This window comes from Mustela lutreola, chromosome 4 (assembly GCF_030435805.1).
Source record: "Mustela lutreola isolate mMusLut2 chromosome 4, mMusLut2.pri, whole genome shotgun sequence".
NCBI lineage: Eukaryota > Metazoa > Chordata > Mammalia > Carnivora > Mustelidae > Mustela > Mustela lutreola.
The window spans coordinates 55,008,126-55,036,012 of NC_081293.1; the positions used below are offsets into that span (position 1 = coordinate 55,008,126).

At 54.0% G+C, this 27,887-nt stretch overlaps 2 protein-coding genes across 3 annotated transcripts in view; both read right to left on the bottom strand.

The window, feature by feature from the left end:
- SLC29A3 (solute carrier family 29 member 3) overlaps positions 1–13,346 on the bottom strand; it is a 40,503-nt gene extending 27,157 nt beyond the window's left edge. Inside the window, exons 1-2 of the mRNA XM_059172501.1 lie at positions 13,223–13,346; positions 9,674–9,975 (exon numbers count right to left, since the gene is read on the bottom strand). Of these exons, the coding sequence (XP_059028484.1) occupies positions 9,674–9,975; positions 13,223–13,346 (426 nt within the window). The remainder of the gene's footprint in view (positions 1–9,673; positions 9,976–13,222) is intronic.
- A 10,318-nt stretch (positions 13,347–23,664) lies between these two features.
- UNC5B (unc-5 netrin receptor B) overlaps positions 23,665–27,887 on the bottom strand; it is an 81,438-nt gene continuing 77,215 nt past the window's right edge. For both annotated transcript variants that reach the window (XM_059170003.1, XM_059170002.1), the window contains one exon: positions 23,665–27,333. In XM_059170003.1, the coding sequence (XP_059025986.1) occupies positions 27,168–27,333 (166 nt within the window). In that variant the 3' untranslated portion in view covers positions 23,665–27,167. The remainder of the gene's footprint in view (positions 27,334–27,887) is intronic.

A 27,887-nucleotide genomic window follows, 5' to 3' on the forward strand; every position in this document is an offset into this window, starting at 1 on the left:
AGAGAGACCACCTCTGCAGCCTCTCCGGACCCTGGTTTGCAGGGGTGCCCTGGGAGCCAGTGGCCAGGAAGGCTAGGGCTGGGGAGCTGGCCATGGAAAAGGCAACCAGAGGTATCTGAGATGTTTGGGAAGGTGGAATCAACACAACTTGCTGACAGACCGAGTGTGGGGGTGGAGGACTGAGGAACACAAAGGAACACAAAGTTTCGAGCACGGCTGACCTGTTATCAGCAGCATGCACAACTAACTAGGCAGCAGAGGGCGTCTGCTCCAGTGTCACCTAGGTCTGCCCTAAAATAGTTGCATCACAATCCCGAACCCCTGAGCGTGATGCCCCGATGCCCGATCCCGGGAGCAGGGTCCTGCTCCTGTTCCCCTCTCTTCACCAGTCCAGTGCCAGACAGGCCCTCCACAAACACAGATTAACTCACCAGTCTGCATGTATTTGCTGAACTCAATAGATATTCTAGGCACATGGGATCCAGCCCAAGCTCCTGCTTTCAAGGAACGGATGGTCTGGTCAAGAGACGGTCGGTGAATGCATACACAAACACACTATGTCAGGCAGTGATCCATGTTCCAAATAGAAATTCAGCACAGTAAGTCCCTCTCTAACAGATCTTGGAACACTAGTTGGGAAAGACCTGCAAGGGAGCGTCTGGTCCAGGGGTGAGCAGTCAACTGCCCCCAGGGCCAAATCAGCCCACCTCCATTTTTATAAATACTAGAAACTGGTCAGGCCCATTTGCTTATGGATTATCCATGGTGCAGAGCAGAGTAGCTGCAACAGAGATCACATGCCATCTGGCCGTTTGCAGAGAAAGTTTGCCAACCTCCACCAAGTTTCTTAGTTAAGGAAACAGAGTCCTAAATCACCCAGCAAATTTGAAACACGGTAAGAAACAGAACCAGCTCTCCCGAATCTCAGGTCTTTTCACTACTGGAGATGAGCGTGGAAAATGGAAACAGGACTTCTCCCTACCCTCTGCCCCACCCCTCCACCAAACCCCACCCGAACAAGACAAGCTGGCCTTTGATTTTCATCCTTTCTATTCCCTACCCAAACTTCAGACTGAAACCTCAGCAGGCAGAGAAATGGCTCAGAACCAGTTCAAGGGAGGGGTCAGAGTCACAGAGAGCCTTGTCAGTCCACACGCAAGGGACGCCAACCCCTGGGGGGTGGCCACTGATGCGGGACTCGGTCACTGCTGATGCTCGGGCCGGCTGTCCTTCCTCTTCTGCAGCCTGACCACATGGCCAGGGCAAGGAGGAAGAGGAGGCCTTCCAAGAAGACTCCCCACTTATTCACACAGCCATTGCCAGAAGGGGTGGCTTTTGCACCCCCCAGAGGGCCGACATGCTTTGGTGTCCCAGGGTGGAGAGCGGGGGACAGGGCCCAGGCAGACGGCATGTGGGTAGAGAGGAGGTGGTCTGGGGGTGCTCCAGCTGCTCTCTATAGGAGGAAACCCAGGAAAACCACCAGGAAGAGGGAGAAGGAGTCCTGAGAAGACCCAGCCAGCACTTGCTTACCCAACATACTTGCAGAGAGAGGCTGAAGCCCCAGGCTCCCAGGCTGCTGCAGGCCTCAGAGGACCCCCGAGAGGCCAGCTCGGACCCCTCCCCAGTCCTTGCTGCCACCACATGATGACACCTGCAACGAAGGCACCTGGCGAAGACTGATCTGGCTCTGCTCTCCGGATACACTCAATGATCAATCACGTTAAGGAGACACTCGAGCACTTAAGGCCCAGACCATGTTCTAATTTGTCGAGGAAATCGCCTCTGGATTCCAAGGACGAGTGTGGAAGGAAGCAAAATCGAAGAGAGAGTGGGGAGGGGTGGGAGCGATCGATAGTCCAGGGCGCCAGCGAGCAAGGCATGGAGGGGCAGCGGAAGCCGTGAGCACACACAGAGAAAATAAAAAGAGAATTTGAGAAGTCGAGGCCACTGAAGGCATGACTGCAGCATTTCTAGTCGGGCTTTTTCTCTCCCTTTGCAAGACACAACAAGAGCTAAACACAGAAGAAAAAGCCATCACAAGTATATTTATTGGGAATGGCATGCTGGCTGGGTCTGCAGTTAGAATCAGAGGGTGGACAAGGGAATAAAAAAATGACTCACTTTTGGTTTTAATTTTTTAAAATGGTTTGAGAGCAGCCATCCCGCTAGCCCAAACCACTGGGCAGCTGCAGGGTGGGACCCACCCTCTCTGCCCCTCAGCCACTCACCCATGCCCTGGGCAGGAAACCTGGAGACCCCTGGACTGCCTCTGCCATCTCCCCTTCCAGGAGGACAGGGCTCAGATCAAATCCTACCTTGATTTGGGGTTAGTCCCAGGCTTTGGAATTCTGCTCTTAAAAAGTGGATTGCCAGATGGAGTGCACCGTGCATGTTTTCCATTTGGAGGGATCGGAGTGGCTCAAGGATTGGCCTGCAGGAGCACCATGATCCAGCCACAGCCAGAATGGTGCAAGCTTTTCAAGGAACAGCAGGTGGCACGGGGGAGCGGTTCCCTGATTTATCAGGAGCACCTGGCAACAGTAGCAGAGGCCCATGGTGGAGAGATGGAGCCAGCGAGGCTGGATCTGGGAATCTGGGCATTTGCCAAGTGTGCCCAGAAACACGATGCAGACTCAGATACCCCTGGGTCAGAGCCCCCCTCTTGTCTTCACAGCCCTGTGCTTTCAGCAAGTTCCTTATTGTTTCCACTTTCCTCTGCTGTCAAATGAGGGCAGAAACATGTCCTTATGGCCAGGTGCCGGCAAACAGAGCGGGGGTTTTCAAATTACAGGTTGCAGCCTACTAAAGGATGTGAAATCTCCTGATGGGTCATGGCTACAATTTGTTTCCTTTCATCTCTGGCTGCCTTCTCTCCTGTTCCTAAGGATGAATCACCTGCATTCTTTTTTTCTTTAAAGATTCTATTTATTTATTTGAAACAGAGAGACAGAGAGAGAGGGAGAGAGTGCACACAAGCAGGGGGAAGGGGCAGAGGGAAAAGCAGGTTTCCTGCTGAGCAAGGAGCCGATCGGGGCTGGATCCCAAGGACCTGAGATTGCGACCTGAGCAGAAGCAGACGCCTAACCAACTGAGCCACCCACGCGCCTCTCACCCGCATTCTTTTCTGGGCCCCCTCCACTGTGCCCCAGAGCCCATGCCCTGTGCTCATGGACCCCAGCACCGGCCTTCCCCTCTCTACTGGGCCACTCGCAGGAGCACACAAGCTGCCTCCTATTTCTCCTGAAGAACAAAGAAAATCCATCCCCTTCTCAATCCCACTTCCCGGAACTCCTGCCTCACTCCTCTAGAATGAGTCTGAAAGCTGCCTCCAGTGTCCCTCCCCCGCACCCCCATCCTCCAGCTGTGCTAGTAGCCTGTAGTCCAGCGTCTGTCCCTCCCCTTTGGCAGTGCTCCCCAGGGCCACCAAGGACCTACAGGAGGTGAAATCCAAAGGTAGCTCTCCATCCTCAGCCTCCCTAGCTTTTGCCACTTAAAAGGTCATCACGCATGATCACTGGTTCCTCCTTGAAAACTCTAACCAGAGACTGTTCCGGAGTGTGGACGCTGCTGTTTCTGTTACAGACATGGAAATCTTGCCAGGGAGACAGGCATGGGTCAGAAACAGTCTGGAAACACCCGGAAGCGCCGGCATGGGGCACAGGGTCTTGAGCACGGATGGCCTGGGTTCAGACAGCCCGGTTTGTGTCCCAGCTGTCACTGCCCTTCTGCTTGGGAACAAACTACATTTTTTGAGCCTTGGTTTCCTTCTCTGTAAAATGGGTCTAATACCTATCCCTTGAGACTCTAGTAAGGAAATGGATAATGAAAAGAAAGCCTCTGGCACACAGCGGCTTGTTGAATAAATCCTGCCAGATTAAGGAATGAACCAGCACCCTTGGCACATGGTGAGAGAGCTGCCCTCCCAGTGATACCTGGGTCTGGAGTAGAGCTTTGACAACCTGTCTGGGGGAAGTTCTTCCAGAGAACTCTCATAATGTAGCCCAAGTCCATAGCGTGGAGCTCTGGTGGGGGGCAGAAAACAACTCTGCATTACCCCCATGTGGTAACGTTTCACTTGGATCACTGGCTGCATGTTAACTTCTCCTAGAGAACTTAACAATGCTTGTGCCCAGGCCCCTCCTTCCACTGCGCCAGAACCAGCCAGGTGGTTGGGGGTGGGGGAGTGCACTTTAAAATCTCCCCAGAGGATTCTAGTCTATTCTACAGGGTATCTGGAGAAGCCAGAGTGCATGCTGGCTGGCAGCAGAGGCTCTGCTCACCTCCAGACTGCTCCCAGGCCTAGCTCTGTCGCCTGCTAGCAAATGGCCATGGGTCAGTGAGCCTCAGTTTTTACATCAGGAAACTGAGGAGGACAATCCCTAATTCACCAGGCTATCCTGCTGATAAAGACGGTAGGTCTGAAGGTGTGTAGGCCTAGGCTTCATGGCAGGGGCTTTGTAAAGTCAGCAAGTCATTGCCAAGGCTTCTGAGAATCTGTCTTCCGGTTTTTTCTTCTCCAAAATAGTTCATCCTGGTTCCTTTTAACCCTACCTCTCTGAACTGGGATGTCTGCCCTTGTTCATAAGGATAGCTTCCAAGCCATGCTCTCCTGCTTTTTTGGGGGGTGCTGAGGAGTTGGGCCAGGACTAAGGTGCTATAATGAGGGGATGTCCTAGGACCCCCCCTCCCTCATTCCACTGAACCAGGCCAGTCTGGGTCTGTTTCCTAGAGAAGAAATATTACTTCGGGTGTGTGTGTGTGTGTGTGTGTGTGTGTGTGTGTAGGAATGGGGCAACTGGGCGATGGACATTAAGGAGGGCATGTGATATAATGAGCACTGGGTGTTATATAAGACTGATGAATCACAGACCTGTACCTCTGAAACCAGTAATACTTTATATGTTAATTAACTGAATTAAAATTTTAAAAGATTTTTAAAAAGAAATATCACTTCATGTCTGTGCCAATCCAAATGAAAGAAATGCTTTGGTGGTGGCCACTATGACCCCAAGATCTTCTTCTGCTTCTTTGCAGACCCAAGCCATCCCTATCTTGGAGTGGGGTGATGGGGCTTACCTTGCCAGCCATTCAGTAACTAATGAGACAGATTTCTCTTATTACTTTTATGTGCTGGGCACTGTGCAGGTTGTGCTAAGGGCACCGGGACATATAGTAGGAGAGCTCACAGTTTAGTGGGGGAAGCAGGCCCATCTGTGGACTGGGTCCTCTCATCACAGATAATAACACTCCTGCCTCACAGAGGTTCTGTGCAGTGAAACAAGCTAGTGTCGGCAAAGTGTGGCTCAGCAGCCCGCCCCCCCCCCCAATAGACACCCAATACCATGAATCGTGTGGCAAGCACCAGAGGAGGAAGTGGGTTCTGGGGACCCAGGATCCCCTACCCCAGATTGGTGGCAGCAGGAGAGGTTCCACTTCCTCAGACAGGCCAGTGGGGCTCCCTCTGGTTGGGGGGATGGACAGGGCAGCAGTGGACTGCCAGGCCTGGGTCCAGGTTTTGCTGACACCAAGTCAGACTGTAGGTCCCACCCATGACCTGGTCATGTCCTGCAGTCCCCTCAGAGACAAGCCCTGGACAGGACAAGGCACATCAGAAGAATGTGTGAGGAGGAGGCCGTGGGGGGCTCATTGGCAGGGAATGACTAGGAGAAGGTGTGGTCCCCCTCCTCTCAGGGGGTAGAAAGAGGAGCAGGTCTGGCTTATACTCCCTGGCCCAGGGGGAGCCCAGACAGGTTTGCAGGAGAGGCCAAGTGGAGGGTGAGGAGTGCCCCACAGGTTCAGGGACAGCATAGAGACCCCAGAGCCAAGGGGGCAGGGGTAGGAAAGGGATCAGGGACGATGACAGTTGGAAGCTGGGTCCAGGTCCAGGGGTAGAGCTGAGGCACCTGTCCTCCCAGGGTGGAAAAGGAAGCCAGACCAAGGGCAGGCTCTGCATTTGGCAGAGTCAGGGGGATAGGGTGGGGTGGGGGCCCTCCCGTCTCCAGAACGGTCCCCTCTACACCACTCTCTGAGCTTGACCAACGTTGCAATCAGCTGTCCATCTGAATTCTCTGTGATATTCTCTACCACCCTTGCCCACTATGTGACTTGAGGCAGATTACTGAACATTTCTGAGCATTTTTTTTTCTGAACAGTTGATGAGCGGCGAGTTTAACACCGCTGCCGGCACTGCGGGCCCAGCGCCGGGCTCAGAAGATGGCAGCCACCGTGGCACCCCGTGGCACCACCTCTTCAGAGAAATTCTTCCTTTTTTATGCTCTAATTTTCTGGGCTCTGGGCCCGAAGGCCTGTGGTGGGTTTATTCAAAGTTCTTATTCCTGGGACTATAGTCGAGGGGGCAGGTGAGCAGGACACTTTCTAAACCATCCCCCAAACTGTCCACGGCAGAAGGAAATGGGCCTGGGATGGGAGGTGACCTTGAAAGTCACCTAAACTGGAGGGGACTGTACCAACACACTTACTCAGCCAACTCCCTAGCCCATGGTATCTGTCCCTGGGAAATATTAAAAGGAAAGTACAGAAAAAAACCAACACCCGGAGCTAACTGATTTGCAGGTGGCCGGCTGGAGACAGACCCATCTGACTCCTCCCCTCCTTTCCCCAAAGTGGCCCTCAGGTGACAGGGCAGGCCCACCACCTCTTTCAGGGGAATCAGGAAGAGAGTGGGCACGAACTGGGGAGGTGGGTGGCAGGAATGAGGAATTAGGCAAAGAAAAATGGCCTGCAAAATGCAGAAACGCCCCAGCATGCTTGCTTCCCAGACCCGGCCCATGAATCGAAGGGTGACAGGTCTCTCATCTCTGATGCCAAGAGCCAGGAGCTCCGCACAGCCCCAGGTACTACATCTGCACCTGCCAGCACTTGGAAAGAGGCAATAAAGCATCCTAGCAGGGCCTGGAATGCTAAGTGCCTGCAGCTGGGAAGGGACCGCCTTGCAGCTCGAGCAGCTCGCAGCAGACGTCCACTGCGCACGGCCGCGCTCCCAGGCACCGGCCTCGGCTTCCTCTCCTGCCCCAGGGGGCCGAGGAGATGGACGGAGAGGACAGGACAGGTGCATACTCAGTCCAGTCCCGAGGGCTGCCACGGCCGGGTGCTGGCCCAGACAGACAGGGATCTTCTGGAAGAAGCCCAAGTGGGCTGGGTAATTTACTGAGGCTGGCAGGAACTGGGATGCTTGAGTCACTGGTATAGAAAAGTGGATCATAAAGCACCTCAGTGAAGCCAGACGTCTGGAAATACACAGGGCCCCATGCTGCTCGGCAGTGCCCCATCCCCCAAGTGGTCATAATGATAATAAGGTTTGTACAGCATTTAGAGCTCAGTGCTGGTGCGCAGAATTCTTTACCGAATCCTCGAAACAGACCTAAGAAGCTGGTGGTAGTAGCAGCCTCCTGTTCCATGCCAGGAAGACGAGACTGCCCGGAGGCCAGAGAGCGAGGCGCTGGTAAAGGCAGGTTGGAGCCCAAGCCGTAGGCTGGAAGCCACGCCCTGGCGAGTGTTTCTCAAACACTCGGGGGGCTTGGTATCAGGCAGCTGCTGACTCAGCTGGTCTGTGGTGGGGCCCGTGTCATTAACAAGCTCCCAGGTGACGCTGGTCCAGGGAGCACACCTTGGGTAGGAGGCTCTGAAGTCCTGACCCCCTTCCCAGGACCCTTCTTTGGCCATGCACTGCTCTGGCCCTGGGAGGCGTCTGCGAATCCCTGAGTTGGCGGAAACAGGTCTTGGCAGGGTGTCAGAACCAAGGGCCTGAGGCCAAAGGAGGGAGTGCGAAGTCTTGGAATATCTCTGTCCCTCCCACACCTCAGCCTAGTTCAATCACAAGCCCTGTGGTGGGGCTAAGATGGGGATTTTTTTAAAACTCCCTGTGTGAGTGCGATGTGTGGCCGTGTATGGTCCCTGAGACAGAAAGTAGGGCCGCTCCAGTCAGTGTGTTGGATTTATCCCTACAGGACTGGGAAGAGTTCTTCTTGGTTAGGACAGGGATTTCAAAGGTGCTTTCAGAAAAGGGGTGGTGGGCCACTGCCTGGGCCAGTCGAGGGGTATGGCTACGGTTGCTAGGGTTCCCTCTTCTTGTCCAGAGGAGAGGGCAGTTGGCAACACTCCAGCCTGGAGTGCTTTCAGAGATGCCCACGCTCTTCCCATCCATGAGCTTCCAAGAGAAAGGAGACACAGCCTGGATCAGCTGTGGACACTGAAGCTCCGTATAGAGATTACCCGAACCTCTGAGCCCTCTCCTGCACTAGGCCTTGACTGTGGCCTCCATCCTGTCTTCTACCTGCCCAGCCCAGGCCTAGCAAGAATCCTGCTGAGTCCATTTATGGAGAAGCCCCCCGACCCTAGATATCCGACCACCCTCGGAATCGGGGCAAGCTCCTCATCCCCTGCTCCTGGTGTGCATGCCCTTGACCTGCCTTTAGCAAGAAGCCCCCTGCTCTTGATGGCTCCTCTTTTTTCCATCCACTAATTCCTCTAATTTTCCATCCATGGAGCTCTCACTCTGCTCCACGGCTATAAACCCCCCATGTCCTTGTGGTATCTGGAGTTGAGCCGATCTCTCCTTATTGCAACAGCCTCGAGTACAGCCTTCCTTATGTTTTAGCGAGCGGTAGAGTAATTTCTGTCTTTAACACTGCCCCCTCCCAAGGGAAAAGTCATGCCACAGAGGGAGCAGCTCTGGCGGCGGGAGCGGGGAGTGGTGCCACTGCCCACTGAACACAGTTTCCATGCCTCACCTTGGCATTCAAGGCCCAAGCAATGACTTCAGCATCTAGGCAATGATCTCAAGCCTTATTTACATGCACCCCTCATATAGGAAACCCAGTGCCTTACTGCCCCTCACACACCTGAGCGTCCCCCCATCCTGCCTCTGCTCAGGCTTTCCCTCCCACCTGGAAGATCCCCTCCCTTGTAGGCCACCTGCTCTGAGTCATAGTAATCTCTCCCCTGGTGACAAGACTACTGATATCCCAGGCTTTGTTCCCCCAGTCTCTCACAGCTTGTACAACCTCCCATTTTAGCTGGGCACACAGTTCTCTGGGTAATGACTACATCTAAAGGCTACATGTGGTCTGCAGATCATGTGGTCACATGACCGAGTTCCGCCCAATGCCATGGAAGCAGAAGCAATCTGTTACTTCTCGGAATGTTCTCATGCCTCTCCTCTTGCTGTGATGACTGGAGCGACAACAGCCATCTTGGACTGTGAAGTAACCTTGACCATGGAAGCCCTACATGGTGGAGCAATGAGGTTCCTGACCACATGGAACATTATACCAGAGTTGGGCTGGCCCCTCCAGACTTGAACAGGAGAGAAAAATTAGCTTCCATCTCGTTTTACCACTGCTTTTGGGGGAGTTTTCCAGAAGAGCTGAACTTACTGCTATCAGAGCCACCTTTTCAAATCCCTGGAGTCATGAACTCTGGATTCTTAGGTTCCCCACTTACATCTGCTGCCCAAGTTAAACAGTAAGCAGGCCGCAGGCTGCACCACATAAAACATGTGTCAGGACTGAGGTCTGTCTACTGCGCTCCACACAACGCACTGGTTTGCATCCAAGTTCGCAGCAGGCTGCAAACCATCCCAGAACGGTACACCCAAGTACAGTCGCCCCATCCAGCTGTTCCCCACTCTCCAGGACACACGCGCGCGCCTTACCAGGATGTCCGAACCCGCAGGTTCCTCCCCCGAGGCTGGGCTGGAGCAGTTGCGGAGCTTGAATACCCAGTACTCCTTGGCAGTGATGAAGAAGTTCCATGGCAAGAGGCTGCCGATGCCCAAGCTGAAGAAGATGATGTAGGCCCCATGGAAGCGGTCCTTGGGCCTCTGCAGGCCGGGTGGGGGGCGGTCGAGCAGTTTCTCAAGCAGTGCTTCCTGGTCCGTGCGGAGGGAGCTGCTTGCCGTTCTGTAGGTGGAGTTCGAACTGTGATGGAAGTCATCCTCGGAGGCCATGGCCACGACTGGAGCAGAGAGACACAGAGACAGGGCAGGTGATCAGAAGCTTAGGCTGGGCCTAGCTAGGGACTCAGTTGGCTCCGCAGAGCTGACTCTGCCCCCACCATGGGTCACCAAAGCAAGGTTAGAGGGCTTCAAGTTTAAGGATCGAGGAAAAAGACAGGATACCAGAACTGTAAGTGACCAGAGCAGCACCCCCCCATCCCCGGGCAGGGTGCCATAGGTAGCAAACATGCTGTGGGGTGGCCGGCAGTTAGGCCACATGGCACAGTGGGACCTCTAGCTATCGATCCAGAGGGGTCAACCCGAGCTCAAGGCCTTCAAATGTCTATGGAGCCATAAAAAAAGGAATTAGGACCCTTGACAGGCAAAGCATGTTCTCCAAACTTTTCAAATTTATGTGAAAAAATTAAGGAGCAGGAAGGTGCGCAGAATATGTAATTATCTGTGCAAAAATCAGGCAGGGTTGGGGTGGGTGGGGAGAAGAATATCCTCTGGAAGGACACACGGGGAAATTTCAGAGTTGTCGCCCCAGGGAGGGAGGCTGGGCACAAGGAGGAAGGAGGCTGGGGATAACGGGGAGGCAGGAGTCTTCGCTGCCTCCTCTTCTGTGCCTTTTGAATTCTGAACTATATGAAGGTATTACGTGTTGAGAAATAAAATTATAAATAAAAATAAAGGCATTCAAATGAAATAACATAAAAAAAAAAAAAAACACCACTAAACCCATGGTGTCTAGAGCTGCCTTCAGAAGCTGGTTTGAGAGATCCAAGAGTCCACTCCCTCATTTAATTTGTGGAAGCAGAGGTCTGAAGAGCAGAAGGTCACAGACCAGGTCCATGGCCAAGCCTGGGTGTGTAGTTCCTGCCCGGGTCCCTACCTCTGTCCCTCACATCCCACCAGGAGACAGCCACTCCCAATCTGTGACAGCACCTAAAACTAACTGAAATTTTAGGTTGCCAGGAACTATTGCCTACCTGACCTTGGGCAAGTCACCATGCTTCTGAGCCTCAATTTCCCCATCTGTAAACCTAGGGAGGCCTTTTTACGATGATTATGTAACTGAAACTGGCTGGCAGTGCTTGGCCCAGGGTAGCACCTGCTTCATGAACATCAGCATCTTCCCTGCCATCCTGGGCTTGTCACCTGGCTGGCTGGCTGGCTGCTGAATCTGATTGCAAGAGGCATGCCTGTTTCCATGCTCTCTATGGCACCTAGGACATGGCGGCAGTGTGATAAATGGGCAGTACTTCCATAGAGCTGAGGAGGGGACATTGTAATCTTTCCTGCAATAGATTTTCCCCAGTTCATCCAGAAATCAACATGGCTCCCATCGGAGGCTGACCCTTAACTCACAGTATCCAGCCAGGCAGAGCCGGGCCCTCCTTCCCTGCCTGGGGAGACGGGAACAGCCCGTCACACAGGCACAGAGCCTTCTCTGTTATCTCGGGAGAGCCTCGCAACATTCCCTGGAATTAAGCAGGACAGGAATTAGTGCCTCCTTTTTCAGAGGCAAAGAATGAAGCTTTGAAGGCAGTTGATTCACCCCACATTCAAACAGTTAAGAATTCCCAATAGCTAAAATGAAATCCGGTGTTCACGCAATGCCAAGGTCCGTGCCTCGCACTTGAGCCTGACAATAGCACAACATGATAGGTACTACTCTACTCTAAGACTCATTTCCTAGATGAACAGTGAGGCTCAGAAAGGTTCAGTCATTGGGTCAAGGTCACACAGCAGCCAAATGGCAAGGACGAGGTTATACAGCCAAGCAGTCCAGGCCCACCCAGCAGAGGAGGCTGGCTGGCAATGGGAACCCATGTCTGCTGGCTCCCAGTATAGACCTCCTTCTAGAAGACCTCATGGACAGTGAGCTGTGAGCAGAGGCGAAGAGGATGCAGGGCACCCTCACCAGTATTTGCTGAATGAATGGACTCTGTCTGGGCAGTCAGCATATTCTCTCCCTCGGAGCATGTACCCCCGAGGGGGCAGAGAAGAGGCTGCTGGACGCCTAAACATCCCACCAGCAAGTCTATCTTCCAAATCCCCTGGCTGAGCAGCAGGCGGTCTTTCCTAGCCTTGTTGCACAGGAAGTCCAGCTCTAACAAACTGACCAGTGTGGGCACACACACAATGTGCCTGCCCAGGTGCAAACACACACACATTTCTCAATTAGTGTTTAGAAATGTAAAAACTACGACCCATGTACGACAACAGACAGAGAACAAGTGGTTCTTTCCAGATGCTCCAGCCACAGGGGTGGGGGCAGGGGCCCGCAGTGGGGTCACTCCAGTCCTCTCTCATCTCCAGGCATCTATTTGTCCAGGACCATTCAGCCTTGACTGAGCTTCTGAAGAAGGAGCCAGAAATTTTCTCTAACGTGGGTCACAGGCCAGGGCATTGAAGTGAGCAAAGTCTTATTACTCTTTATAAAAGCTAGCTGCTGGCTTTTGGATTAAAAAGAAAGAAAGGAAAAAGAAAGCTAAGGAAGAGCCCTGGTGTTGCCAGCGTGGGCTGACCACTGCCTGCTGTGTACCCCTCAGTCACCTGCAGGAGTTGGCCAGGCTTGGCGGAGCTCCCTTCCTGAGTGACTTGTGGGAAGGGGCAGCACCCCCACAAAGAAGTAGAAGTGTGTGGTGTCTCTGCTTCAGACCACCATCTGGAACTGGGGGCTGGTTCCCCGGAGGCTTCTGACTCTGGCTAAGTCGATCTCTCCCACTGTGCCTCGATTTCCTCATCTGTGAAATGGGGACAGGGGAGCTGGTGATGCTAACCCACGGGAAAGCATTGCTGGGGAACACAGGGTGCCACCCAGACAGCATGGCAGTATGGCCTTTGGGGTTGGAGGTATACTCAGCCTCACACTCCCCCAATCTGAACTAGAAGTCAGCCACCTTCTGGACACTTTGGACTAACTGGTCCATATCCAGGCCCCCCACAACCAGGCAGTGAGGTCCGTGTCAGGAAATCCATAAGGAGGAAGAGGATGGGAGAGAATCTGGAGGAGAAAGAGCATAGCGACCCAGAAAGGGAAAAATTAGCCAGGGGTGGTGGGGGGAGCCAGGAGTTAGAGGGGCGGCGATGGGGAGGGATACAGAGAGAGTTGAGAGGGGCCGCAGTGGAGGGGCTGAACTGCCCCCCCCCCCGCCCGGTTCCCGTGGAGCAGCCCCCAGAAGGGGGCTAGGAGGCGGCCGGAAGCCTGAAGAGCCGGCCAGGGGTCGGGTCCGCGCCCGACCTCCGGCCCGCACTTACTGTCGCCGCCGCGCCGCCACCGTCGCTGACTCCCTGGCTGCCGCGGCCACTGCGAGTCCGGGCTCAGAGGGGCCGCAGGCCGAGCTCCGCCTCCCGGCCCGGCCCCTCCCTGGCCCCGCCCCATCCCGCAGACGCTTCCGGGTTTACAAACCCTTCCAGGCCGGCGTGCCCTCACTTACGCGGAGCACCGGCGGGCCCGCGTCCATTGCACAGGTAGATCGGGCGAGGCGTCCGCTGCCTCGTGCAACGTCCGCGATGGCCTCCAGGCTGCTGCGCGCGCTCCTTCTCCCCCGGGGGGGCCGGCCCCTGTGGTCTCCAGTGCCTGCGCCCCGCAACCCAGAAGAGCTCCCCTCGCCCCCAGACCCCTGCAGAGAGTCCCCTCTAACTGCAGCCCACCACTCCTCCCCATCCTCCGGCCCAGCCACCAAGCTTTGGCGCTTGACCATGTGCCAGGCCAGCGCCATGACGCTTTTCCTTGCCAGTGCCTTCTGGAGACACGTTGTCTGGCTGAGGCAGAGGGCAAGCCTGGCGGGCAGTGGTCTGGAGGGGAACAGGTCCTCAGGACCGTCCTGCCAGGTCCTCCCCCAGCCCCCAGACCTTCATGTCCCTGTGGTTGGCCAAGGCGGCCACCTTTACCCGACCCTCTTCCTTTCTCTGCCATGCCCTTTACCTCCCTCTGCCATGCTCTTTACCCTTCGCATGCCTGAGGCACAGGGGTGCAAGTACGCCCCTTTCACAGAAGGGGGAAGACTGGGCTTACCCGAAACGACGATGGAGCTGGGGGTCTAAAACCCTTGCTCACGTGCGATGCCCACCTCCAAAGGGTGCTTCAGTGCTAGGTGCCCTTGGGACAAGGTGAGGCAGGCTCAGAACACTGTGCTTTCTTCATTAAACAGACGTACTGCAATGAGGACCCGTGATATTGTGATATAAATATATATTTGGGGGGGGGTGCCTGGGTGGCTCAGTTGGTTAACCTGGGACTCTTGGTTTCACCTCAGGTGTGATCTCAAGGTCGTGGGTTCCAGCCAGGCATCCGCCTCTGCACTCAGCGGGAAGTCTGCTTGAGAGTCTTAACCCCTTCCTCCCCTCTGCTCCTCCCCCCTTCCCACATGCTCTCTCTTTAAAATAAATAAAAATCTTGAATACACACACACACACACACACACACACGCATGCATATATATATATATATATATATATATATATATATATATGTATATATGTATGCATATATACATTTGGTGTTAAAGAAAGAAAACTGCAGGCCCCAAATGAGTGAGTTCCCAAACGGGATTAATTCCCAAACTAAATGCAGTTTCAACCTCCCCCAGAAATGTGGCTTTAACTGTCGGTCAGGAAATATTTCTTTCCAGCAGCACCAATAAATCTGTCACCCGGGGTCCTCTCCCTCCCACCTTATGCCCAACGAAAAATGAGGCACTCCACATGATAAGATACCTTGTTTTTCCCCTAGCAAACAACTTCCATGGGAGAGATCCCTTTTTTTCCCCTAAAAATTTTCTTGCCCCCACCCTCCATCTATAAAAATCTCCCATTCTGTACAGTGCCTCGGAGTGCCGCTCTGCTGTTGTCCAGTCCGAAAATCATTTAATAAAGTCAATTAGATCCTCAAATTCACTTGGTTGAATTTTGTTATTAACATCGACCTGTGGCCAGTTCTGGACATGAGAGCTCCTGAAACTCTTGGAATTTTCTAGGTAATAGGGGTGATAGTGATGTGGTTTTGGAATATAGGTAGCGTTCGGTGGGGTGAAGTTCAGAGCCGATGACCAAGAAAGAATTCTTGAGACATCTTTGGTGCAAAATGGTTTATTAAAGCACCAGGACAGGACCCGTGGGCAGAAAGAGCTGCAGTGGGGTCATGAGGAGTGGCTGATTATAGACTCTGGGGTTGGGGGAAGTAAAGAAAATGTTTCAAAAGAACTTTCAGATGCTAAAGAGGACCGACTTACAGCACACCAGACACCAGAAGTCATGCCTTTGTCAAGTTAATGTTGCCCCCCATCCCCAGCAAGGTATTAACATTAAGATAGTTGGGAAATCCCTGTGCAAATGTCACACATGTCCCACCCAGGAGTGGAGGAAGGGGGGAGGTTAACAGAGTGTTGGTGTACACTTTGTCTTCAACTAGCCTTCTGCTCCCTCATCACTAGGACCAGTTTGTTTGTTTGTTTGTTTGTTCATAACAAGCCCCTTTGGACCATGCCAGAGTTTATGCTAATCAGGTGACTCTTGCCGGGCCCCAAGATAGCTTCCGGGTGGGGTCAGATTGTTCCAGAGGAAGCATCCACGGATCTAGAGGTTGGGATTTTCAGCACCATGCTCCCCTCTAGGGAGAAGAGGACCTAAAGATTAATTTAATCACAATGACTACCGAGTTCATGAATCATGCCTCTGTGCCTCCATAGAAACCCCTAAATGATGGGGTTCGGAGAGCTTCTGAGTTGGGGAACACGTCCACTTGTTTAGGGGATGGTGCACCCCAACTCCATGGGGACAGAAGCTCCTTTGCTGGGGACCTTGGACCCTGTTCATCTGTATCCTTTATAATAAACCAACTGTAGTACATTAGGTGTTTTTCTGAATTCTGTATGCCCTTCTAGCAAATTATTGAAACTGAAGGTGGGGTGTCATAGTAGGAACCCCTGACTTTGCAGCCAAGTCGGACAGCAGTTTGGATACCCTGGGCAGCCCATGTGTGCGACTGGCGTCTGAAGTGGGGACAGTGCTATAGGACTAATGTCAGCTCCCTGTAGTTGTGTCAGAATTGAACTGAACTGCAGGACACCGGAGAGAGGGAGGATTGGTTGTTGGTGGGGAAAGACCCCACACGTTTGGTGTCGGAAGTGTTGAGAGTGAAGATTGTGCAGAGGTGCAAAGGTATGGAGGGCTGGGGTCTTGTTTTGGAGGAGTTTGGACCCTTCCTTGGGGAGGCAGGCCAGCGTGAGAACCCCTGCAGGGGTGTGCACGGTGCTGGGGCATCGGCGGGCAGGTGCTGGGAGTCAGCAGTGACTGGCCACCTGGCCACCCTCCCTGGGGCCTCACATCCTGGTTAGCCCTATTCCACAGTGTAGAAGTACCAGGCTCATAAAGTGAAGGAGCTGGCCCAAGGTCATAGGATGGTGGGGACTGTATTTGCCACCCCTCAAACCCAGTCTGTTTGACTCTGAAAGTAGTACCTGTTTCTTCCTCCTCCTCCTCCTCCCCCTCCTCCTCCTTCTTTTTTTTAAGATTTTATTCATTTATCTGACAGACAGAGATCACAAGTAGGCAGAGAGAAAGGCAGAGAGAGAGGTGGAGGCAGGCTCCCCGCTGAGCAGAGAGCCCGATGGATGTGGGGCTTGATCCCAGGACCCCGAGACCATGACCTGAGCCGAAGGCAGAAGCTTTAACCCATTGAGCCACCCAGGGGCTCAGGCCCATTGAGCCACCCAGGCGCCCTGGCGCCCATTTTCTGCTCCACCATCTGTGCCTCCTAAGGGTCTAGGACAGGGTAAGAAGTGGGATGACGGGAAAAAATTCTGATCTGGTGGGGGCCGGTGGCATGGGTATTAAAGAACTCACCAAGGCAGAATGAAGGAGATAGAAGGTGACTGACTACCCTGCAAGGAAGCAGCAGGCAGGACAGTAGAGGAGAGACTGTCTGCTAGGGGGCAGTGGCGGTGGGAAGTGAGGAGGTGTGGGAACAATAGAATTTCCCGCTTTATGGTACCTGTGCCCGGTTGTAAGTAGCCCATCAGTCAGCTAGGGCCTCTGGCTTTTTCTAGGTGGGTCACATTTGCAGTCAGCTGGGAGGTCACTGTAGGCCCTTCTACCCTACTCAGGTTTCCATTGCTCAAGTCTGTGGCCTAGGAGTGGCCTCTATAAAGGGTTTCTTGGGAGAGGTGACCTTGGACCTGAATCTTCAGTATGCTTGTGGCCCCTGGAGGACAGCAGGGAGGACCTTCCAGAAGGAGCAGAAGGCTAAAGCAAAGGCAGAGGGGGAGAGCTGGTGCCATGTTGGTGGAGGGAGGGATGCGAGGCTGTGAGAAAGGGCGGGGACTGGGATGGCCCTGAGAGCCCGGCTGGGGGCGTGGTCTTACCACCCTGCAGGCCAGGGCATTGCGTTCCATGGAACAGCATTCCACAAGGGTTTGCAGGAGAGGAGAACAGGCCCCACCGGGGGTAGAAAGGTGACTGCGGTGATCTCTGATCACAGGCAGGGCAATGGACTAGAGGCGGGGCCACCTGGCTTCAGTATCTGACTGGTTTGTCCAGCCTAAGAAAGAAAACAGATCCACATTTGCAAGGTTTGCATTTAGCCTCTTAACCTTTTAGGTTTTGAACCGTCCTGGCTCCCAGCCCTGCCTCCCTAACCCAGGTTCAGGCAGTTTGAAACACCCAGCCCAGGACACCTGGACTGTACCTGAAAGGTGGGGAAGGGGTGGGTGGAAGGAGGGAGATGTTGGGGGGCGGTGGCTCAAACACTATTTTGGAGGATTTGGAGCCCCTGTGTGGTTGCTGGGGGAAAGGCAGAAGACTTGTCTTGAATCTCCCTTTGCTGAGCAAGCTGGTGTGTGCGATGCGCAGATCGGGATGGGCAGCCTGATTTCCCTAGGACACTCCAATCCTGTAGACTTTAAGTACAGCTGACAAAATAGGCACTGTCCACGGTGAAATGACAAAAAACAATGACAAAAAAGGCTGAAGACCTTCCCAGATGCTGTCCCTGATGGGGAGGGGAGTGGTTCAGTGTCCCTCTTGCTGCATTTGGCCTCCCAGGGCAGGGCGAATGTTTCTGAGGGACGCAGACATGGAGCAATTCCAGCAGAGAGTGGGGGTCCAATAAGCAGGACTGATGCCTGGCAAGAAAGGAGGGGCTCTTCACAGAGCTCTGCACTGGCTGCCCCACCCCCCGCCTCTCTCCTGCAGGGACCACTTACTCTTACTCAAGTGTAATGTACAACTCCAGGGGGTAGGTACGCTAGTTAGCTTCATTTCGCCTAGGGGCTCAGAGAGGTTAGTATCTTGCTCAGAGTCACACAGCTACTAAGTGGCCAAGACTCAAATCGACACCTTACGGCCTCCAGAGCCCTGTCAGGGGACATCATCCAAGGGGGTGGTCACAGAAGCTGGTCAGCTTACCCAATGCCTGCTGACCTGTAGGCGGTCCAGCAGCAGAAAAACCTACACATTCACATAGCTAGCTAGCTGCCAAGGACGTCAGCCAGGCGGCTGCCAAGGCCTCCAGGCACAGGGTTGGCAGGCCACCTTGCGACCACACTCTGTCACTGCAGTGCACATGGGCTGGCTGGCTCCGTGAGGCTGCGCTTCCTGCCATCTGGGGCTTCCTGCGCCCCCAGAGCCCTCCAGCAGGACACGTGGGTAGGGGAGGCAAGGACTCATCCGTAACAGCTGAGCTGAACAGTCTGCTCTCACCTCATCAGTTCAAATCCACCCTCCGACTCTAACCACCTCTCCTTCTGTGTCCCACAGCTGCCTTTGGGAAAGTTCCGCACCTCCTGGAGATTCCTGCCCTTGACCCCTCCGTTTCCCCTCCATGCCTCAGGCATCTTGTCCTCCACCCTGACTCCGCTTAGCTCTCATGGCCCATTACTGCAGTAATGGGGTCTTAGCAATGCCCCAAACTCCCATGTCCCCCTCTCCTAGGGGCCCCGCTGGCTGACCCTGGAAGCACCCGCCTACATCTGAGCAGATGAGCCTCACCTGAGAAAGTCCCCAGCTGGCAAGCGAATTCATGGTTACCAGCCCGAGTGGGCCTCCAGACTCCAGCAGGCCCACAGCACGTCTTAGCTCTGCTCTCCCTAAGAACTATGGCCAGCTTCCTCCTCCGATTGCTTCAAACCCCTGGGCACACCCCAACCCTAGACGGTCTTGTCTCCTGCCTCCTGGGAGGGACATCCTCATTTCTCAATACCAAATCTGCCCCCATGATTTTTTGGGGTTTTCTCTCTCCAGTTACAGCAGAGCAAGAGAGCAGTGCGATCCCCCTCCATCCTAGGGAGAGGATGGGATCTGGAGCCAGAAGGAGATCAGGTCTCCCAATTATTCGCAGCTCTCTGCCTCCCCCAACCTGTGGGGTCAGCCCCCCATAATTCCCCCTTGGGAGTCAAAGGGACAGAGGCAGGCCACCAAGACCTGGAAGGAGCACACAAGGGCTTGTGGGGGAAGCATGAGATCGGTTTCCCCAGTGATTGTGAGGGTAAAAATAGCCCCTACTGTGAAAATAAGTAAGCAGTTAATAAATTCCATTTATTATTATTCTCTTAGTAAGTAGTGTGTTCATCATCTATGAGGTAGTCAAGGGCACCCAGAGGAGCCCGAGTCTGGGCTATTGTGGAGGGAATTCTGGCATCAGGTGAAACACAGGAGATGGTGGCCAAGGACCCCCACCCTCTGATCCTAAGAGTCAGTGAAATGGATCCCAGTGAAGCCCTGCAGTTCTTGGGGACAGCCTCTGCCCACTGCAACCTCCTTGGTAATCCTGATATTTACTGGTCTGAACCCTAGGCATCTGTCCCCAGTGACGGGGGTAGGGGAATTGGGGGGAACCCCAGGGACTCAGCTAAGCCCTGCCCTGGGATTCATCGGGCAGAGGGGTAGCTCCTGGGAAGAGGAGGGGCTGAGGCCACCACCCCGCGGAGGGACGCAGGAGGGGTGCTGAGACAGGCACCAGTGTCCCTCAGATGCTACCTGGCAAAGGGGCGTACAGGCAGGGGTTTCTTGGTGGTTTTAGAGAGGGCCACAGACTCAGGACAATCCCACTGAGCAAACCCTGCACCCCCTGTGCTGTGCCCATCTGTGCATCAGATCAATAAATACTGATCGAACGTCCAGGTATCCCAGACCCTGGTGGGGAAGCTTTCTAGACTGAGGAGCTGGGGTGGGCAAGTTCAAGCCACTTCAAGGAGGCCTGGGCGTGGTCAGGCCCTGACGGCTGCTGGAACAGGACAGACGCACTGGTGCCCCCTCCCCAGGATTATCCCCATCTCCTGGGTCAGGGTTGCTGGGACGTCATGAGCTCCCACTCCCACACGCACACACACACACCCAGAGAAGGCCCGGAGACCATTTAGGCACCTGCAGCAGACAGCGGCCTTGACATCTGGCCCATTTCCTGCTAGCGGGACATCAGTGTCTTCTTAGCCAGAAGTTTTGTAAAAGAAAGTTGCTGCAAACTTTGGCCCAAAGCATCTCTCCCCCAAAATGCACAGCTGAGAAACTATGGCTCAGGGAAACCGACCCCCGTGTTTTAAAGTATCACTGTTCCAGGGGCGCTACTGTGAAGCCTCTGCCTTGGCTCGGGTCATGATCCTGGTGTCCTGGGATCGAGTCCGGCATCGGGCTCCTTGCTCAGTGGGGAGTCTGCTTCTCCCTCTTCCTCTGCCCTCCACCCTGCTTGTGCTCTCTCTCTCTCTAATAAATAAATAAAATCTTTAAAATACCATTGTTCCAGAAAGTGTTGCTCAATGTCCAGTTCAGTCAGTGGCCTCTGTGAGCATCCACTGGTGGGCCAAGCCCCCTTGTCCACTGGTGTCTCTGTCTCCCAGTTAGGCCCCGGCTCCGAGGGTAGTGTGTGCCACATCATCCCTGTGCCCAGGCAGTACTGACTGACAGACACAGCGTTTTGGACGAGCCGTGGAACACCACCCCCTGCCCTGCCAGCTTGTGTCTAGAAAGATCAAGACTGGGGAACTCATCTCGAGCTCCTCCTGTCCCTGGAACCCTGAATCCAGGGCAGGGATTGGGGTAGAAATGGCTTCCTGTTGAGGACAGTCACCCCGATTCTCCAGGACTCAGGGCTAGGAAGGCAGGGCTCTTGGTGTGGGATGCCTGTGCCCAGTGCTGAGTGACAGGTTGGATGGCAGCTTTTCCCATGTAGGGCTGAGGCAGGGGGCAGGGAGGGAAGAAGGTGCCTGGCTGCTGGCAGCAGAGAGAGGCTGGTGGAGGCTGTGAAGGGAAGGGGCAGGGAGAGCAGACAGCCGCAGCCCCCAGTGGCCTATACCAGTCGCACCAAAGGCTTTAGTTAAATGGAATGCTGGCGTTCCAAGAAGAATGGGTTGAGCCTTAGCAACCAAAATGAGAGAGAGAGACCATCTTAATGACAGCCAGGGAGGGAAAAGTTGGGGACCTCCACAGGGACATCATTAAGGGAGCCTGTTATCCTGTGGGAAACACAGTGTTGGCAAAATGAATTTCCAAACAGTTATTGGAAAAATAAAACTATTTCATGTTTATACCTCGAGGGGTTGAGACTCTTGGATCAGATCCATTATATTTAAATATTTACATGTACAAATATATGTTTGTATTTGCATAGATCTATCCTGAGAGGATATATGAAAAAAAATGAACTAATTGCGTCTGGGTTGGGGGGACTGGGGATAGGGAAGGAGCAGGGGAAGGGCGTGAGACAGGAGAAGGAGGAGCTTTGACTTCTCAACCTATTCCATTGTTCCTTAAACATTTTTTTTAACCCATGGGCATGCATCCTATTTTGAATTAACAGGGGCAAGAGTTTTGACAAATTTGCTAAGTGGAACTGAATGAAGTCTTCCTGCATGTGATCTCCAGCTGAGGCTGGGGTTGGAAAGGGCATTTTTATGGGCCCCCCAGTGGTGGAGGGGGGCAGCTGGTGGCCTGAAGCCCGTGGGCTGTGCCAGCTTTGTCACATCACTGCCCTGCTCTGGGGCACCTCCTTGGACCACCGCTTGGTTATAGGATGGGAACGAGCCCATCTTCAGCCAGCTTCTGGTTTTTCCTCAACCACCCCAGGGACTGTGACAGAGGAGGGTGTACCAGGTAGAGCTCTCAGGCCCCTGCCTAGAAACAGGACCCCAAATTACAGAACTACAGCAGCCAGAGGGAACTCATAGATCAGTGGGTCTAAGGCCCATATTTCATGCGTAGGGAAACTAAGGCCCAGAGAGGGACAGTGACCCGCACAGCTTCAGAACTAGAACCCAGGTCCCAGCTCCTCGGGCCAGAACCCTTTACACCCAGCAAGGGGCAGGTGGCAAGAAGAGGCTCTTCTGCTCAGGCAGAGGGTGAGGGGTTTAAATAGGTACCCTTGTTTCCTGGGGGGGAACCTAGAAGATCTGCCTGCTTGTGGGGGCTCCTTGTAGAAAATAACCATCCCCCACCTGACTCTGTCCACCCCTTCCCTGCACGGCTGCACCACCACAGGCTATATCTCCCTTCCCTTTCTACCCACATGCACCCCTGCAGATGAATGCAAATGCTCCAGGTATACGGGGTTTCCGGGGAATGACAACGGTCTGAGCAGTAGGTCTGTGCGCATGCGTGTGCGAGTGCACGCCAATGATCCTGCCTGACTCGCTGGGCGGTATCTCCCAGAGGACCTAGCCTACATGAGCTCCCTACCCGTTGTGGGACAGCCAGACGACACCTGGCATACACTCCAGAGCCTCAGCTTCCCTGAAAGAGCTTGCCCGCAAGCTCTGACTTTCAGGGCAAGGGAAGGTTAAAAAGGGGGCCCATGGCCAAATACACTGGGGGCACACTGTATTCATATGAAGTGGCCCGCTTCTTCTTGTGGGACTTCTCAGGGCCTTTCGTTTGCTGACCGACACTGAGCCTCCACTCATGAAACCAGAGGGTACTTCCATCCCAAACTTCAGAGATCCACCACGAAGCAAGCTTCTGCAAAGCTGGAAAATGTTGGGACTAGACTCAGCTCATAGGGAGGCCTGAAAACCAGTCATATGGTCCCTTTGTGCAAAGCAGAAAAAAAAAGAAACCCCTTCAAGATGCTTCCATCTGTGGGAAAATTAACAATATGTTGATTTTATTAGAACAGGACCTTTACTGCCATCTGCTGGAAACATAGTAAATATACAGATCTACAGTCTGGGGATGGCATCATTCTCCCCTTTAGATATTTAGAAACTATATTCTTGTCCAGTGTGTCCCCTGCCCAACCATACATGGCGGCCCTGGGTCCAAAGTCATGCGATCCCAGCAGACCTGTCAATCTCTTTCTGCATGCCCCCTCATGTTCCAGGTGAGTGTTCTAAACTGACTCTCAGCCTCCGCCCTTCTGCATTTCTTGTAGACAAAAAGAGATGCTGGGGGCTTCATGGCCGTCTATCACCACCTATCACCTAGCCCACAGCAGGCTCAAATGACTGACCCCTGAACATATTCTGTAAGTGCTTATGCACTGAGGGTGCCAACCGGGGAGCAGGGATTGGGATCCAGATCCGGCACAGGCTCTACCTTGCTATGTGACCACAGGCCTGTGTTACCTTCTGTAAAATGAAGTCATTGAGCTTGATTGCTTCTAGGAGCTCAGAGAGCTCTGCAGTGATTCCCCGATCCCAAATCCACGGAAATTTGAGAAAAGCAGGAAGGTCATCCCAACTGCTAATAGAAAGACAGTCAAGAAGACAATAGAATACAACCGGATTTTTTTTTTTATTAGACTAGGAAATATAATTTATTTTGTAAAAATTAATTTTGTTACAATAGGAATGCTAAACGTTATGTACAGGTTGAAGTTTACAGAATAAACAGTGGTGGGATCGGGCCATCCCCTTGGCCCTACCTCCCCGGGACACAGAAACATGGCCGTGGCCCAGGCAGGGGGTCCAGCCCTTTTGCTCCCCCACAGGGCTGCTCCCTACACCCAAACCCTTGATCACCCTCCCTCAGAGGGCATACTAAGGGACCCGGCTCAGCTGCCTGGTTGCTGGGGAAAGGGGCCCAGAATGTCCTGGGTTGTGCAGGAGACAGAGAGGTCCCCACACCCTCAGGAGGATCCCGGTCTCTGCGAGAGAAGGCAGAGGAGAGGCACGTAGAAGATACACCGACTGACCCTGTGGACTCAGAGAGGTCATACACGCGCACCCAGGCGGGGATACGTTCCGGGGGGGGGGGCACACACACACACACACACACGCATGCATGTGCAAGCACACCCCAGCGATGAGAGAGACACAAACACCCACTTGAGGCCCCTGCAAGCCCCTCGGGGGCTCCTGATCGGACACTTGTGGTGCATCGGGGTCATGTGGGGCAACCGCTTAGGCCTGAATAAGAGGAGAAAGCCTGATCCTTTCCTAAGGCTGGTCGTGTGGGGATGTGGCCACAGCAGCCTCAGCAGAGGACTGATGGATAGAACCCGCAAACCCTTTCCAGGCGTTTCTTACAAAGCTGGACAGTTTGAGCCCTCCCAGGAGGCTCCAGCTGATTGGTTCTGTGCTCCAGGCCCTGGTACACAGTTTCTGGAAATCAGTGGAGAAATGGCATGTGGGGGGCTGGCCTTGGCCTCCTCCACCGAGAGCTCCCACCCTGGGTGCTGAGCAGGCAGGGCGGGAAGGAGGGGCATTGCAGACCTCGGCCAACCTCCACCCACTAGGGTTCCCACTAGAACCCTAGAGCGACCATGTGTCAGAACCCAAAGGGAGTCAGACGGCAGCTGCAGGTATGAAAAGAGATGAGGCCCAGAGAGGGCAGTCCTATACTGAGGTCACACAGCAGTTTAATGGCACAGCTGGAGCTTCAGTGCTGGTCTTTGGACTCCAGTCTGCCCAGGGGGGCATTTTAGAGCCGGACAGGGCACTGCGAAATCTCCTTGTGGCACTGGTCAGCCTGCTGTCAAGACCTCATGTCACACAGGCCTGAACAGCTCAGGCTAGGAGGCATCGGGGAGCCTACAAGGGATGGTCACCCTTGGCAGGGGAGGCTCGCTGCCTTCGGGGCAACACCACACAGACACTGGGGTCAAGAGCTGTCGATGTCCCACCCCGAATGCAGGCCTGGCCCCTTCAGCATCCCTGACAGATGAAATTCTCTCTCAAACCAAGCAGGCCTCTATCTGCCCATGACTCAGCTACCTCCCAAGGCAGTCCGTAGGTGCTGAAAGCCCCCATAAAGCCCAGAGCCCATGGCAGGGAAGAGTAGACTGGGGGCACCCACTGGGGCTGGAGCTCTCAAACCTGCTTTCCTCCCGGGAGACCAGGACTTCAAAGGCAGGGATATGCCCGGGCTGGTCCCAGCAGCTGCTCATGGACCTGCTCGGGCAAGCCCTGGGGTCGGCGCCCGCCCAGAGCGGTCGGGGGCAGGGCGGGGAGCTGGCAATGGTTTTGCCCTGGGGGCTGAGGAGGAGAGAGGGGCCCCTGATGAGGCCTCTGTGCCTGTTGTAAGAACCTGGTCCTAGCCCTTGTCAGCCAGTCACAAAGGGACCTAGATTGGATGGCCCCTTGGAGCACCCCGGGGCAGGCTGGCGAGGGACTGACCGCCTCCCCCCCAATCTGGCAACTCTGCCCCTTCAAAGCTCGCTTCAAGACGCCCCAGACTGCAGAGGGAGGCTGAGAATCGGGCTGAGCGAAGCGCCAGCAGAGGTCAGAGATGGGAAAACAGCCCTCCCCAGGGCCTCCTCCACTGGGGTGGGGGTGGTGCGTAGAACACCGCTGGGCGCCCACCTCTCTGCCTCCCGGCCTACAGGGCTGACAGCTGACAGGTTCTTCAAAGCCCCACTGTGGCCCGGAAGCTTAGGCTTCTGTGGCTACAAGCCCTCTGACCCATCCCTTCTGTTTTATAGATGAACTTCCTCAGCCAGCTGAGGCTGGGGAAGGACAATTTTTGGATTCCTGGGCATCAGAGGCATGCCAGTGTGCTCCCGCCCCCCCGAGTCTAGAGCCTGTTGGGTGGAGGGGTGACCTGGCTGGTCCCACCCCAGGGTGAAGGACAGAAGTGTCCCTAGGAGACTCTACCTCCCGCTGCCCCATTTCTGGGCCCCACCCCTTCTCCAGGAGCCAATAGACGGGGACACTGGAAACGCTGTCCCTGGCTCACAGCTGGCCCAGCCTGCCCACACTTTCCACCCCAGGCCTTCTTAATCCAGACTCCCCCAGAGCCCAGGGAGCCTGTGGGGCATCTCCCTGGGAAGGTGGCTGGGCAGGAGGACCCCCCCCCCCCCAGCATCTAAATGCTATAGATTTAGCATCTGCTTAAGATTTTAGAGGGAAATACGGTACCATGGCTAAAACCCCATTTGACCCTGTACAACTGGGGGAAACGGAGGCCTTGTAGGAGTTAGTCTAAGACGGAATCTTTAGCAGCGAGTTGTGCCCTGTTCTGTCTCTCCCTGAAAATCTCTCTCACACACGCACACACACGCACACACGCTCACTCCTGGGCAGAACCACGAGCAAGCCCACATGCATCCACACTCAAGAAAAGAATTTTCTATTTTTTTGTGTGTGTTGTTTTTCATTTTCTTTTCTTTTTTTTTTTTTTTCTTAAAAAGGACTTATCCAAATATCTGGATAATAAATCATGTGCGTTTCCTAAGAAACTGGGTTTTTCTTTTCCCTTGTGGTTTTGGTGTTGCTCTTTTCTTCTTGGAGCCTGACTAGCGGTCTGAAGTTTCTTTCTTCCTTTCCTTTTCCTTTTTGCTTTGGACAGGAGAAAGCAGTTCGTGTGAATTGTACTTGACTCTTCAAAGAGGAAAATGGTATGAGAGGAGAAGAGGGCTCACGGGGGAGGGAGAAACCAGGAACCGAGGGAGAAACTGAAGGACGAAACGAAGACAAACGTGACTCAGAGCTCCCGGGGCGGCGGTGGCAGGTGGGGTGGGAGGAGTGGGGAAGGCCACCTCCTGGCCAACCCCCAGCTGCCTCCAGAGGCCTCACGGTGGTTCCTGCACAGAGATCTGAATCTGAGGGTAGGAGGGACAGCAGAGGGTGGAGAAGGAGCACTGGGGTCCTCAGGACAACGGAGTACATGGATTTGCTAAGGCTGGTCGTGGTCTGGAGTCGGGCGAGGGGAGGAGGAGGGGACGACTCCGGCTGTGAGCCAGGGGGCAGCAGAGGCCTCACGGCCTCTCAAGAGGCTGCCCCAGGTCTCCCTGTGCCCGCCTCCTGCCTGCCCTCCCAGCCCACAGTTCCGGAGCCGCTCAGCAGTCCCCATCAGTGGCCATGGCCACCAGCATCTCACTCTTGCCCATCTCCTCCAAGGCACTCGCCAGGCTGTTGAGGTCCCCGTCGTCCTGCTGCAGAGCTTCCCAGAGGTCCAGGATCACACCCGTGGGGCTCGCTTTGGTGGCAAAGTAGTTCAGGTACCTGGCGGAGGGAAGCAGAAGGCCATTGTAAGCAGTATGTCTCTGCTTACACTATACTAAGATCAGTACATAATTTTTGAGCTTGTTATGATAATTTTGCATCTTCAAAATATCCCTGTGAGGAAAAAAGCTATCCTTACATTTGTATTCTTTTTTTTTCTTTTGGTCATGAATTTTTATTTATTGAAGTCAAATGATGGGTACATGGCACATGGTTACATTTCTCTCTCTCTTTGTATGTGTATATAAAATTATATGTATGTACATAAATGTATATTCATATATATAGTATGCTTTCCATGGATATTCTTTATATATATATATATTTTTTTTATTTTTTTTTTAATTTCAAAAAAAAAAAAAAAAGCCCGAAGGCGATTGGGCTCCCCGGCACCTCCCCAAAGCTTGGAAATGGAGAGAGCACTGGGAGGTGGGAAGACTCTGCCGTCCCACAGTCCTGGGTCTGACCCCCTAACCCCTCTGCTGGGGGTCTGTGTGGCCCTGGGCAAGCCACTGTTCCTCTCTGAGCCTCAGTCTCCTCCTCTCTAAAATGGA